Source organism: Scyliorhinus torazame, chromosome 21, assembly GCF_047496885.1.
Source record: "Scyliorhinus torazame isolate Kashiwa2021f chromosome 21, sScyTor2.1, whole genome shotgun sequence".
In the NCBI taxonomy this organism is placed as follows: domain Eukaryota; kingdom Metazoa; phylum Chordata; class Chondrichthyes; order Carcharhiniformes; family Scyliorhinidae; genus Scyliorhinus; species Scyliorhinus torazame.
Genome location: NC_092727.1, coordinates 9,530,987 through 9,545,722, shown reverse-complemented (window position 1 = coordinate 9,545,722; position 14,736 = coordinate 9,530,987). Strand labels below are relative to the sequence as shown.

The 14,736-nt window shown below is 47.8% G+C and overlaps 1 protein-coding gene across 2 annotated transcripts in view; it reads right to left on the bottom strand.

Annotated features, from left to right (window-relative positions):
* The window catches only part of LOC140398154 (uncharacterized), a 56,443-nt gene that overhangs the window by 9,611 nt on the left and 32,096 nt on the right, over positions 1-14,736 (bottom strand). For both annotated transcript variants that reach the window (XR_011937428.1, XM_072486476.1), the window contains exons 13-14: positions 3,178-3,291; positions 1,180-1,237 (exon numbers count right to left, since the gene is read on the bottom strand). Coding sequence is in view for 1 of the 2 variants with exons in the window: in XM_072486476.1 (XP_072342577.1) it covers positions 1,180-1,237; positions 3,178-3,291 (172 nt within the window). In the remaining variant the exon portion in view is untranslated. The remainder of the gene's footprint in view (positions 1-1,179; positions 1,238-3,177; positions 3,292-14,736) is intronic.

Here is a 14,736-nt window from a genome sequence, read left to right as displayed (position 1 = left end):
GGCCCATCGAGTCTGCACCGACTCTTGGTAAGAGCACCCTACCCAATGTCCACACCTCCACCCTATCCCCATAACCCAGTAACCCCACCCAACACTAAGGGCAATTTTGGACACTAAGGGCAATTTAGCATGGCCAATCCACCTAACCTGCACATCTTTGGACTGTGGGAGGAAACCGGAGCACCTGGAGGAAACCCACGCACACACGGGGAGAATGTGCAGACTCCGCACAGACAGTGACCCAAGCCGGGAATCGAACCTGGGACTCTGGAGCTGTGAAGCAATTGTGCTATCCACAATGCTACCGTGCTGCCCTGTAGTATAAGTAGGACTGACAAACCCCATTGCTGAAAGTTTCCCCATCTCTCTCTCTCTGCTGTTTCATTTTATGGGAAATATATGTACTGCATAAACTGCACACCGTTTATAATGTCATCACAGTACTAAAATTATTGGATGCATCCATTTTGCAAAACCTGCATCAAAATCTAAGAGATAATACTATCAAACTAAAATTCTTCCATCTAAATACCTCCGTGCACACAGCAAAAACACTCCACGGCCAACTTTGGCATTAATCTTTCCAACACCAGGGAGTTGAAAGGTTTCACTGGAAATTATTGTTACCATTCCTCTCTCCATTTATGAAATGAAAATGAAATGAAATGAAAATCGCTTATTGTCACAAGTAGGCTTCAAATGAAGTTACTGTGAAAAGCCCCTAGTCGCCACATTCCGGCGCCTGTTTGGGAAGGCTGGTACGGGAATTGAACCGTGCTGCTGACCTGCCTTGGTCTGCTTTCAAAGCCAGCGATTTAGCCCTGTGCTTTATGGTTCATGGAGGAAATTTCTACCCAGCAGCATTTAAGTTAACGATAAGAAATTGGGGCGGCATTGTGGTGCAGTGTTTAGCACTGCTGACTACTATGCTGAGGACCCGGGTTCGATCCCGGCCCTGGGTCACTGTCCGTGTGGAGTTTGCACATTCTCCCGTGTCTGCGTGGGTTTCACCCCACAATCCAAAGATATGCAAGGTAGTGGATTGGCCACGCTAAATTGCCCCTTAACTGGAAAAGAAAAATTGTGTACTCTAAATTTAAAAAAATTATAAGAAATTACTGTGTAGAATTCCCATACATATTTGCACAAATCATACAACTCTTCTCAAAGATTCTTTACTTAGCCAGGTCAGTGAGTTCCGCAAAGGTTTTCATTGTTGCCACAACATCAGAATCACCTGAAAATGAGAAAGAACTTACAGTAAATGTGAATTTGGTCCAAACTACGCAACAGAACAAAATAGTACAAGGGTTGATGCTTCCAATTTCCCTCAGAATGTCCATTCAGGGTTAGGTCTGGGACAAGGACAAGGAAGGCCAAATCATCCTCCTTGCAGGAGGATAGGTGAATGGAAGAGCAAAGAGCCTTGAATGAAATTGGAACAACCTTGAGCACCTTAACAGCCCCAGTAAAAGAGAATTGAAACTCTAATGTCAAAATCTCAGAATGAATTTAAGCATCCTTAAGCATTAAGAATGGGGTGTCCTGAAAACTTTCACCAAATTTATGGCAGGACAGTCCCTGAGAAAATGAGCTCTCTAGATACAACAAATTGAATTCTGTTCTAAAGCTATTAATGGAGATAGGTCAAAAAAGATTCTCAATTTGGTGTGAATTCACTATATGCACTCAAAAGGAAGAAATATGGTGACAAACATCTCAATATGTAGAAGGTAGACAATTTGTTAACAGTTGTCTCACCCATTCACTAAGGGCTTTTGGAGCTTCCCTTGAGGATTCAAATTACTTCCCCAGTGTTTCTTTTTCCTAAACTGTCCCAATGTTTCTCCCCCACCCCCCCCATCCCCCTTCCTCCATTAATACACCTTCAAAAGTAATTCATCGGCTGTAAAGTACTTTGGGACAGCATGAAATGCTATATAAATGCAAGTCTTTCTTTGCCAGTAGATTACATGGGCTGAGAGGTTGAGATGATGGTTTGTGGCAGCTACGCCATGACAGGACAAAATATGCTTGACGGACCAGCACTGGTCGTTTCCTATTCTTTCTCATTTGTTTGTGTACAAGGACATCATCATCATGTCTGAATGTGCACATGGTATTTTGCAGAAGTACAAGATCTGCCTTTGCTGGCATACTCTTTCACTGAAATGAAATTGCTTCAGGCATCTCTCAAATCATGCAAATACTTAACATCTCAAAATGTAGCATTCGCACCTACACATCATAACATAGCAGTTTCCATAAATAAACATAAGCTGGAATTACGCATCCACCCAGATATCGCATTCACTTGTGTATTTTCAGGTGGAATTATTTTTTATTTTACTTTTTCATGGCATGTGGGCATTGTTGGCCAATAGCATTTGCTGTCCATCCCTAATTGGCCTTGAAGTGAGTGGCGAACTAGTCATTTCAGAGGACAGTTAAGAGGCAACCACATTGCTGTGAGTCTGGATTCACGTGGAGACCAGGCTGGGTAAAGGATGGCAGATTTCCTTCCCTTAAGGACATTAGTGAATCAAATGGGCTTTTAAGAAAAGCAATGATAGTTTCATGACCACCATTATTAAGACCAGCTTTCAATTCAAGAAGACCTTTTTTTATTAATTGTATTTAAATTCCACCTGCAATAACTTGGCCCCATGGATTACTGGTCCATTAAAGAGACATTACCACTATTAAAGTTATGCTGGATGCTGTGGTGCTTTCATAGAATTTACAGTGCAGAAGGAGGCCGTTCGGCCCATCGAGTCTGCACCGGCTCTTGGAAAGAGCACCCTACCCAAGGTCCACACCTCCACCCTATCCCCATAACCCAGCAACCCCACCCAACACTATGGGCAATTTTGGACACTAAGGGCAATTTAGCATGGCCAATCCACCTAACCTGCATATCTTTGGACTGTGGGAGGAAACCGGAGCACCCGGAGGAAACCCACGCAGACACGGGGAGGATGTGCAGACTCCGCACAGACAGTGACCCAAGCCGGAATCGAACCTGGGACCCTGGAGCTGTGAAGCAATTGTGCTATCCACAATGCTACCGTGCTGCCCTCTTGTGCATAACACAAACCTCCTTCTGCACTGTAGGGATTCTATGATAACAAAGCAAATAAAAACAATATTATTTTGCCTGCGCTGGTCTCGACTAACCATTGAGCCATCTTTGTCTCACATTACTGTGAATTTTTCCAGAATCACTTGGATCTCCCATATAAGCAAGCCAGAAATGTGGTGAACAGCTTATATCCATGGTAATATAGCTTCCTAAAAATAGAGAAAAGAAAATTTCTTAAACACAGGAATGAGTACACTACCTCATCGAACCAGTGATCTCCTGGAATCACCTGGAAAACTAAGGGCAGTGGGCGCATGGTAACAGTGTCACTTCCAAGTTACTATCACACACAATTCCTGACTTGGACTTATATCCCAATTCATTCATCGTTATTGGATGCAAAAACATTATGGGAGCTACTTCACCACATGGACTTCGGCGGTTCAAAAAGCTCAACACCATCTTCGGAAGGGCAACTAAGATGGGTAATAAATGCTAGCCTTACTATTGACACTGTTTCCTAAAAATGAAGCAAAGAAATAATGAACTTTTCCTTTTTTTTTAAAACAATTTTATTGAGGTCTTTTTGGGCATTGTAAACAGTTTCAGATAACAGAACTGTGCAAACATCAATATAAAACCAATACTTCAATCAAACCATACTGCACATGCCCACTCCTCTCCCCTAGACACTTCCTGCCTATTTATCCCTCCTACTGTACTCAAATCTCCCCCCCCCACCCCCCATTCCACCCCCTCCGCCGCCATTCACTCTCCCGCAAAGAAGTCGATGAATGGTTGCCACCTTCGGGCGAACCCCAGTACAGATCCCCTCAAGGCGAACTTAATTTTTTCCATACCCAGAAAACGTGACATGTCCGAAAGCCATAGTTCGGTCTTCGGGGGTTTTGGGTCCCTCCATGGCAGCAGTATTCGCCGCCGGGCTATTAGGGAAGCAAAGGCCAGAACATCTGCCTCTTTCTACCCCTGGACTCCCGGGTCTTCCGAAACCCCGAAAATTGCCACCTCTGGACTCATCACCACCCTTGTTTTCAGCACCCGGGACATGACCCCCGCAAATCCCTCCCAGTACCCCCTAAGCTTAGGACATGCCTAAAACATGTGAACGTGGTTCGCTGGTCCTCCCGCGCATCTAGCGCACTTGTCCTCTACCCCAAAGAATTTGCTCATCTGAACTACCGTGTGGGCCCGGTGAACGACCTTAAATTGAATCAGGCCGAGCCTGGCACATGTTGCGGTTGAGTTTACCATACTAAGGGCTTCCGCCCACAGCCCGTCCTCCATCTCCCCGCCAAGCTCCTCCTTCCATTTGAGTTTCAGTTCCTCCGTCTGGGACTCTTCCCCCTTCTTGGGCACCTTGTAGATATCCGAGACTCTACCCTCTCCTCCTTTTCCTCTAGAGACTATTCTGTCCTGGATCCCTATTGGCGGGAGGCGTGGGAAGGATGGGACCTGTCTGCATACAAAGTCCCGCATCTGTAAGTACCTAAAGTAATTTCCCCTTACCAGCCCAAATTTCTTCTCCAAGCCCCTCAAACTCGCAAAGCTCCCCTCCAGGAACATATTGCCCACCCTCCCACCCCCGCACATGTTCGAAACCCTCCATCCATGTTCCCTGGGGGCGAATCGATGGTTATCACATATTGGAGCCCAGACGGACCCACCTCCCCTACATGCCTCCTCCACTGGCCTCATATCCGCAGGGCCGCCCCCACTACCGGGCTGGTGGAGTACCTGGCCGGCGACAGCGGTAGGGGAGCCATGACCAGGGCTGCCAAACTGGTGCCCCTGCACGAAGTCACCTCCACTTGCTTCCAGATAGACCCCGTACCCACCATCCACTTCCTTATCATGGCTATGTTAGCCGCCCAGTAGTAGTTGATCAGACTCAGCAATGCCAGTCCCCGCTCGCTGCGGCTCCTTTCAAGCATTCGCCTTCTTCACTTGCGGGGATTTTCCCGCCCAGACAAAGCTCATGATGATTTTGCCAGTCTTTTTGAAGAAGGACCGTGGGACAAAAATCGTGAGGCACTGGAAGATGAACAGAAATCTAGGGAGGATTGTCATCTTTACAGTCTGCACCCTCCCCGCCAGTGACAGCAGGAGTGCATCCCATCTCCGAAACTCCCTCTTCCTTTGTTCCATCACTCTAGCCAAATTTAACTTATGCAACCTGCCCCAGTCTCGTGCCACCTGTATTCCCAAGTACCGGAAACTTTCCTCCACCAGCTTAAATAGCAGCTCCTTCAGTCTATTCTCCTGGCCCCTTGCCTGCACCACAAACGTCTCACTCTTGGCCATATTTAATTTGTACCCTGAAAACCGGCCGAACTTCCTCAATGTTTCCAGTATATTTTCCATCCTGGCCAGTGGGTCCGACACGTACAGGAGCAGGTCGTCCGCATAGAGAGAGACCCTATGTTCCACCCCCACCCTAGTCATTCCCTTCCACCCCTTCTCAGCTCTCAACGCCATCGCCAATGGCTCTATGGCCAGCCGAACAATAACGGGGAGAGTGGGCACCCCCGTCTGGTCCCGCGATGTAGCCTGAAATAATCTGACATTATCCTGTTCGTCCTAATGTTAGCTTTTGGGGCTTGGTACAATAGTCTGACTCAATTAACCAGTCCCTCCCCGAACCCAAACCGTCCAAGCACCTCCCACAAATAGCCCCACTCCACCCGGTCGAAGGCCTTCTCAGCGTCCATTGCCACCACTACCGCCACCTCCTTGCCCGTCGGGGGCATCATGATCACATTAAGCAATCTTCTCAAGTTAGCTGTCAGCTGCCTGCCTTTCACAAACCCTGTCTGATCGTCCCCAATCACCTCCGATACTCAGTCCTCAATTCTAATCGCCAGGACCTTGGCCATAATGAACTTTTCTTAACGATTAATAAACTGGAGACTTTTAAAAAAACTTGACCCTTTTTACTTTGACTGGACTAGCCATATGTTCAACTATTGCTGCTATATACAAGAAGGAATAGTGACATTAGAAAAAAGGTTATTGTAGGTTGGGCTCTTCTGTGATGGGGCTGTAGTGTAACAATGGGAATTTATGAAACAGTGACCTGGTCCCAAATATGCTTTCATTGAAGTTCTTGCTGCTTTTGCATACCCACCTGTTACATTATATAGCAACACAGAAACAGGCCATTTGGCCCAACCTTCTCTCACACTTCTTCAATTGATCTGTGCTATTCACCTCAACTACTTCTTGTGGTAGCTGGATCCACATTGTACCCACTGTTATATTCTCTTTAAGGGCCTGATATTCCACCTGAAGCCTGTCTGCTTATGTCTCTTCCTCTGGAATATTAATTGCCAAGTCATTCTATGAAGCAAACCTGTTTACTATATGGCAGGAGTTTATAATTCAGGTAATATTGCTGGGAGATGGAGGACACCCCTTGATCTATCCAGGCTTATGGAGTGGCCTTTCAGCATAACTAACTTGATCAAATTCCAGTTATGACGGGTGAATCATTTCACTATTTACTAGTTACTAATTGAAGATTGCTAGATTTTTGCTACTTGTGATATTGAGGGACGATGGAGTTACAATACAAATGTCATGATCTCATTGAGTAGTATGACAGGCTCGAGGGGCTAAAGGCCTACACCCGTTCCCATAGCATTCCTTTGCAGTAGCAATAGTCGCAAGTTATGGGAAAAACATGCATATTTTGTCTCCAAATTGTCACCCTGACAATTGCCCATGGTTTTAAAAAGGTACAGCAAGGTAAAAGCACCATGGCAGTTTGTAGCATGCTTTGCATTCACATGCAGCATAGTTCCTTTAAAATTCTATTCTATTCACATAGCATTAATTGTTGACAAACGAGGCATATATAGCTTACAGGTAGTTTGATCGAGATTTACAAAATGATAACCAGATATTTAACTGAATAATTTTGTCAAGACTTGGGGTCAAGCTTACAAGTCATGCAAGGTGGGGGGGGGGGGACTAGAATTTCCAGAAAAATGAGAACATGAGCAGGCTCCCGACTCATGCAGTGGACTCTGATTCACTATTCCTTCAAGCAAGAGCTGGATCTGTTTACTGTCTTGGATGGAGATAATTTTGCATAAGAGGTGAGTTTAAGGTGATGCTTTGCGAAAAAAGATAATGGGGGGCTTGTTCAGTTTTTTTAAATTTTGAACTGGCATTGATTTTGAGGGGGTGGGGGGGGGGGGTGCATCTCCCAGGGTGTGTGGAGAGGATAGAAGAGTGTATGTATTGTGTCTGGAAAGGATAGGAGCGTATGTATTGTCATAGAATCCCTGCAGTGCAAAAGGAGGCTGTCATGATATTCAAACACACACATCATGATGGACACACTAACAGGCAAATCAGAGCACACAACACCACAACCAATCACAGACAAGAACACCAACCACATAAAAAGCACGAGCACGACACCTGGAGGTCAGTAGGTCTGGGGAGAAGGAAACAAGAAAGAGCTGTTGAAACACCACAAGCAGGGAGCCCCCCACGTGCAGAGTGCAAAGACCAAGTTGTAAATAGTGAGTTTAAATAAAGAAGCGTTGTACCATATGCAACTGTGTTGGCTCTTCTGTGTGTCAGAACACCCAACACCACATGGTACAGGAGTGGATCGATAAGAAGGCTGTCTTAAGATTCCTGGGCATGGTCAACTTCCTTGGGAAGTTCATTCCCAACCTGGCTTCTCATACAACAAACATGCGCCATCTCGTAAAAAAATCGACGGAATTCAACTGGCACCAGTCGCATCAGCGGGAATGGGAGGAGCTCAAGCACAAACTGGTCACGGCACCAGTGTTGGCCTTCTTTGACACGACTCGCCCTACAAAGATCTCAACAGACGCCAGCCAATCTGGTATTGGAGCGGTACTCCTGCAAAAAGACAGCACGTCATCATGGGCCCCGGTTGCGTATGCCTCACGAGCCATGACCCCTACCGAACAGCGCTACGCGCAAATCGAAAAAGAATGCCTGGGCTTGTTAACTGGACTGGACAAGTTCCACGACTATGTGTATGGCCTGCCACGATTCACGGTCGAAACTGACCACCGCCCCCTGGTCAACATCATTAACAAAGACCTGAACGACATGACTCCTCGCCTCCAGCGCATCTTACTTAAACTCAGGAGGTACGATTTTGAACTGATCTACACTCCGGGGAAGGAACTCATAGTGGCGGACACTCTTTCCCGAGCAGTGAGCACACCACCAGATGCGGAGGGGTTCGTGCGTCAAATTGAGGCACACGTGACTCTGACAGCAGCAAATATGCCAGCTGATGATCCTTGTCTGGCCCACATACGCGCAGAGACGGCGACTGACCCTCTGCTGCAGCGAGTGATGCGCCACATGACGGAAGGGTGGCTAAAAGGGCAGTGCCCCCAGTTTTATAATGTGCGAGATGATCTCACCAATATAGACGGGGTCCTTATGAAATCGCATAGGATCGTCATTCCACACAGTGTGCGCCAGATGATTCTTCGTCAACTACACGAAGGCCACTTGGGCGTCGAAAAATGCAGACGAAGGGCCCGGGAGGCGGTATATTGGCCGGGTATTAATGAAGACATAGCCAACATGGTGCTCAACTGCACAACCTGTCAGAGGTTTCAGCCAGCGCAACCTCCGGAAACACTTCTACCACACGAGATGGTGACGTCCCCCTGGGCGAAGGTGGGTGTTGACCTATTTCACGCGCTCGGCAGAGATTACATTGTTATTATAGACTACTTCTCAAACTACCCGGAAGTCATGCCTCTCCATGATCTGACGTCGTCCGCAGTCATTGGGGCCTGCAAGGAAACGTTTGCTCGCCACGGCATTCCAAGGACTGTCATGTCAGACAATGGACCTTGTTTTGCCAGCCGTGAATGGTCGTCCTTTGCCGCAGCATATGGTTTCACTCATGTGACATCCAGCCCTCTGCATCCACAATCGAACGGGAAGGCTGAAAAGGGTGTCCACATCGCAAAGCGGCTCCTGTGCAAGGCGGCTGATGACGGATCGGACTTTAACCTTGCCTTGCTGGCCTATCGATCGGCCCCGTTATCCACGGGCCTCTCGCCAGCGCAGCTACTAATGGGTCGCTCCCTCAGGACGACGGTACCTTCCGTCCTGGCACCGACAACAGACCATGAGGCGGTTCTTCGGAACATGCAACTGCAGCGTGATCGCCAGAAAGGTCGGTACGACACACGAGCGACGGACCTGCCCCCCCTGTCCTCCGGAGACAAAGTACGCGTCCATCAACCGTATGGTGGCTGGTCAGCACCGGCCGAAGTCCTCCGACAAGTGGCTCCCCGCTCGTTCCTGGTTCGCATGCCGGATGGTTCCGTGCGTCGCCGCAATCGGCGCGCCCTTCGCCGACTTCCACGCTCACAGCCACACAACACGCCAGATCCTCAACAGGCTTCCGAGGATGACTTTGTGGAGCTGCCGCACATCACGCCCTTTCCATCGCCACCCATGGCCATGCCTGCACAGCAGCCGGTGGTTCTTGATCCACCCTTAAGGCGGTCAACCCGAATTCGTCGCAAACCCATTAGAATGGACTTATAATACAGTTCATATGTTTAATAAGTTGGACAATTTTACATGATAACCTGTTGTTGTTTATCGTTCCAGATGTCGTCTGACTGGACAACTGTTCAAATTTTTTTTTCTTCTTCTCTCGTTCGCATTTCTGTTATGTTATGGTACAACTGGATTCATGTGACGCACTCGACATCGCCCCATGTACATAGTTCCGTCATAGACACATGCTGCACACGACACACACACACTCTTAGATGCACTCACGTCACGATCATATTTATTACCACGTAGGCACATATCTTTGTAAAAAGGGGGGATGTCATGATATTCAAACACACACATCATGATGGACACACTAACAGGCAAATCAGAGCACACAACACCACAACCAATCACAGACAAGAACACCAACCACATAAAAAGCACGAGCACGACACCTGGAGGTCAGTAGGTCTGGGGAGAAGGAAACAAGAAAGAGCTGTTGAAACACCACAAGCAGGGAGCCCCCCACGTGCAGAGTGCAAAGACCAAGTTGTAAATAGTGAGTTTAAATAAAGAAGCGTTGTACCATATGCAACTGTGTTGGCTCTTCTGTGTGTCAGAACACCCAACACCACAGAGGCCATTTGGCCCATCATGCCTGCACCGATTCTCCAAAAGAGCACCCTACCCTTGCCCACTCCCCCAACCTATCTCTGTGTCCCCATAACCCCACCTGGACCGCACATCTTTGGATAATACTGTGCAGAAAGAGGTCATTCAGCCTATCAAGCTTAAAGAGCAATCCACTTAAGTCCCACTCCATCACCCACCCTGCTTCAAGTTCATTGTTTTCTCCTTCATGTATTTATCCAGCTTGCACGGTAGCACAGTGGTTAGCACTATTGCTTCACAGCGCCAGGGACCTGTTTGATTCCTGGCTTGGGTCACTGGCTGTGTGGAGTCTGCACATTCTCCCCGGATCTGCATGGTTTTCCTCCGGGTGCTCCGGCTTCCTCCTACAAGTCCCGAAAGACGTGCTGTTAGGTGAATTGGACATTCTGAATTCTCACTCAGTGTACCTGAACAGGCACCAAAGTGTGGCGACTAGCGGATTTTCACAGTAACTTCATTGCAGTGTTAATGTAAGCCTACTCACACTATTATTGAGATAATAGTGAGTAGGCTTACATTAACACAGATTATTATTTGAAGACAACTATTAAAGCTGCATCCAACATGCTATGAGGCAGTGCAATCCAAGTCCTAAAATTATCTTTTGGTTCTTTCACCAGTCACCTTAAACCTGTGTCAACTGGTATCAACTCTTCAGCTCAATGGAAAGAGTTACTCTTTATTTACTCTATCTAACCTTTCATGATTGAAAGCACTTTTATCAAACCTTCTCTTAACCTTCTCCACGCTAACAAAAGCAATCCCAGCTTCCAGTCTATCCATTTAAATTTAATCTCTCATCCCTGAAATGCTTCGTAAATCTCTTCCCTGCTCTCCTGAAAGTGTGTTGCTCAGAATTGGACACAATACTCCAGCTCGAGCCAAACCTTTATTTAAACATAGATTCAGCATAACTTCCAGACTTCTGTACTTGACTTACATCGTCCAACTACTTCATTCACTGTTTTGTTAACCTGTCCTGCCAGTTTTAAACATTTGTGCACAAACATCCTAGGTTTCTCTGTTCTTGCTCCCCTTTTAAACTTGTACCATTTAGGTTGTCAATGCTGGTTTCCAGTGGTCATAAAACGTGTTATTTAAATACAAGTCTTTCTATTTTTCTTTTTTGAATTGTTCCTCCTCATTCTTCCTATCAAAACGTATCACCTCACATTTCTCTGCATTAAATTACAAATTAACATGGAATTAGGCGTCAGCTATTGCTCAACTGGTAGCTCCCTCGCCTCTGATTCAGAAGTTCCAAGACTTAAACAAACAAATCAAGGCTTACACTCCAATGCAATATTGAGGGGATGCTGCATTATTGTAGGTGCCATCTTTCAGATGAGCGTTAAACCGAAGCGCTGTCTGCCCTTTTAGCTGTACATAATAGATCCCATGAGGTTCATTTTGAAGACGAGCGGAGGAGTTATCCCCGCTGTCCCAAACAATATTTATCTGTCAGTCAAAATCGTAATAACATTTGAGCTGATTATCACATTGCTGTTTGAGGGAGCTTTCTACGCGTAAATTGGCTACCTACATTACCATAGTAACTGCTCTTCAAAACTACTTCACTAATTCTAGGGCACTTTGAAAGTTCGGTGGTTGTGAAAGGTGCCATACCATACAAATGCAAGCCTTTCTTTCTGTATTCTGAATTTACTCTGCCATGTATCTGCCCATTCCTCCAGCCTGTCTGCGTCTTCCTGAAGTCGTTGTTATCTTCCTCATAAACATTTTTAACACTATGGGACAGGTAGAATTGGCCAGTAGATCCTTTTCATATGTGGGAATGTATCTGAGCACAGTTGATTTGCCTGAAAAATCTTGCGACTCGATACATTTAAAGCCATAACATGCTCATTGATTTGTCTGGGGTCACTGCTCAACTTGATTAATTTACAGTCCAAGTAAATCGGACATCAGTCACTTTCTAATGCACGTAGGCATCTCAAATGACTTAAATGGTAGAAATTTGTAATGGGTTCCAAGAATTGCTCTGTCATAAGATTGCTAAGAATTGCAACTTATTCAACAACTGTGTCTTGTGTTGCTTGCTCTTGTGTAGGTCTGGAGTTTCCGCTGTAGCAATCAGCACATGCCTCCTGGACTGAATCACAAAATAAGATTAAAGTCATCAATCTTTGTGCATCCGAACTCCTTGATGATGAATGACAAGTAGTCAGGGAATGACTCATGGCAGCAATATATCTAAAAAAATAAGATTAGAAACTGCTTGCAGGGAAGCGATGGAGGAGATACAAAAATAAATAAATATCCTTTGCAAAAGATGAGGGGCGTCATTCTCCGACACCCCCGCCGGGTCGGAGAATGGCCATTGGCCGCCGTGAATCCCGCCCCCGCCCCCGCCGAAGTCTCCGGTACCGGAGATTGGGCGGGGGCGGGAATCGGGCCGCGCCGGTTGGCGGGACCCCCCGCTGGATTCTCCGGCCCGGATGGGCCGAAGTCCCGCCCAGAAATTGCCTGTCCCGCCGACGTAAATCAAACCTGGTATTGACCGGCGGGACCAGGCGGCGTGGGCGGGCTCCGAGGTCCTGGGGGGGGGGCACGGGGCGATCTGACCCCGGGGGGTGCCCCCATGGTGGCCTGGCCCGCGATCGGGGCCCACCGATCCGCGGGCGGGCCTGTGCCGTGGGGGCACTCTTTCCCTTCCGCCTCCGCTACGGCCTCCACCATGGCGGAGGTGGAAGAGACTCTCCCCACTGCGCATGCACGGGAAACTGACAGCGGCCGCTGACGCTCCCGCGCATGCGCCGGGAAACTGACAGTGGCCGCTGACGCTCCCGCGCATGCGCCGCATTTCCGCGCCAGCTGGCGGGGCAACAAACGCCATTTCCGCCAGCTGGCGGGGCGGAAATCCCTCCGGCGTCGGCCTAGCCCCTCAATGTTGGGGCTAGGCCGCCAAAGATGCGGAGCATTCCGCACATTTGGGCCAGCGCGATGCCTGTCTGATTGGCGCCGTCTTTGGCGCCAGTCGGCGGACATCCCGCCGTTGGGGGAGAATTTCGCCCGAGAACTTGGGTAGGAGGTGCTATAATGGTATATGATGGTATAAAAAGGGAATTCAGGAGGATTCTCCTTATCTAGAGAGTGCTTAAAATGTGGAACTCACTACCAAAGAGAATGGTTGAAGTCATAGGATCATAGAATTTACAGTTCAGAAGGAGGCCATTTGGCCTATCGAGTCTGCACTGGCTCTTGGAAAGAGCACCCTACCTAAGCCCACACCTCCACCTATCCCCACCTAACTTTTTATGACACCAACGTCAATTTAGCATGGACAATCAACCTAAACTGCACATCTTTGGACTGTGGGAGGAAACCGGAGCACCTGGAGGAACCCACGCAGACACGCGGAGAACGTTCAGACTCCGCACAGTGACCCAAGCCAGGAATTGAACCTGGGACCCTGGAGTTGTGAAGCAACTGTGCTAACCACTATGCTACCGTGCTGCCCTATAAGTCAATATTGTATTCAAGGGGAATAGGGTTCAATGAAGAGAGGTGGAGCTGCAAAACTAGTATGGACCTTTGGGCTGACTGGTCTGTTTCTGTGCTGAGTGTACTTTGTAATATTTATCAGTGAAACACACTCGCGCTGCCAAACATAATGGGTGAAATCTACCCTCTTCCGGGATCCACCTAGCTCGCCACGCTTCATGAGGTCTAATGCAAACTAACGAGATGTCACGATGTGAATTCCATCCATTGTGGGAGGGATCACTTTCAGGCAAATCTGCATATTAGAATGGGACAACTAGTCTCACTCTAAAATGCATTCCCAAGATCTAACCAAGGCGTGGGGTCTAACCCTCTTGCCTTGGAGACCTTGGGTGAGTGCCATTCAGTGCTGGTCTTCACAAACGGGTACCAGACAGAACTGCAGTCATGGGGATCTCCCAGTGGATCAGAGGCCCCAGGTGCTTGCCCTCTGTGCAGGGTGCCACCCTGGCATTGCTGGTGCCATCTGGGCACTGGCACTGCCATTTGGTGGTTTCTGGCACTGCCAGGGTGTCGAGAGGTACTGCCAGCTGGCAGGGGTACTACCAGGGTGACAGGTTGCCATTTTTCATGCAAAGGGAATCGGGCCCGAGGGTGCCCTTTGTGGGTGTGGGGGGCCCCCGAAGACCCCCTTAAAAAAGAGTTGGGGCTTGAGGGGGGGCATTCGGGAGTTGAGAGACCGGGATGCCATTTAAAATTGGTAGAGTTCCGCAGTGCAGAAAAAGAGACTAGATGCAGCCTTGGCCGCGCTTTCCCTGCTGAGGCCCTCGATCTACCTGAATGGTCATTCGATGGTGGAGTGTTTCTCGGCTAATCGCGTGCTATGGGACTCTTCTCATTCAAGTAGATCACGCTCAATGTCTTATCAATGATAAGTTGAAGATGATTGTAGCCAAATGAGGTGATCTTAT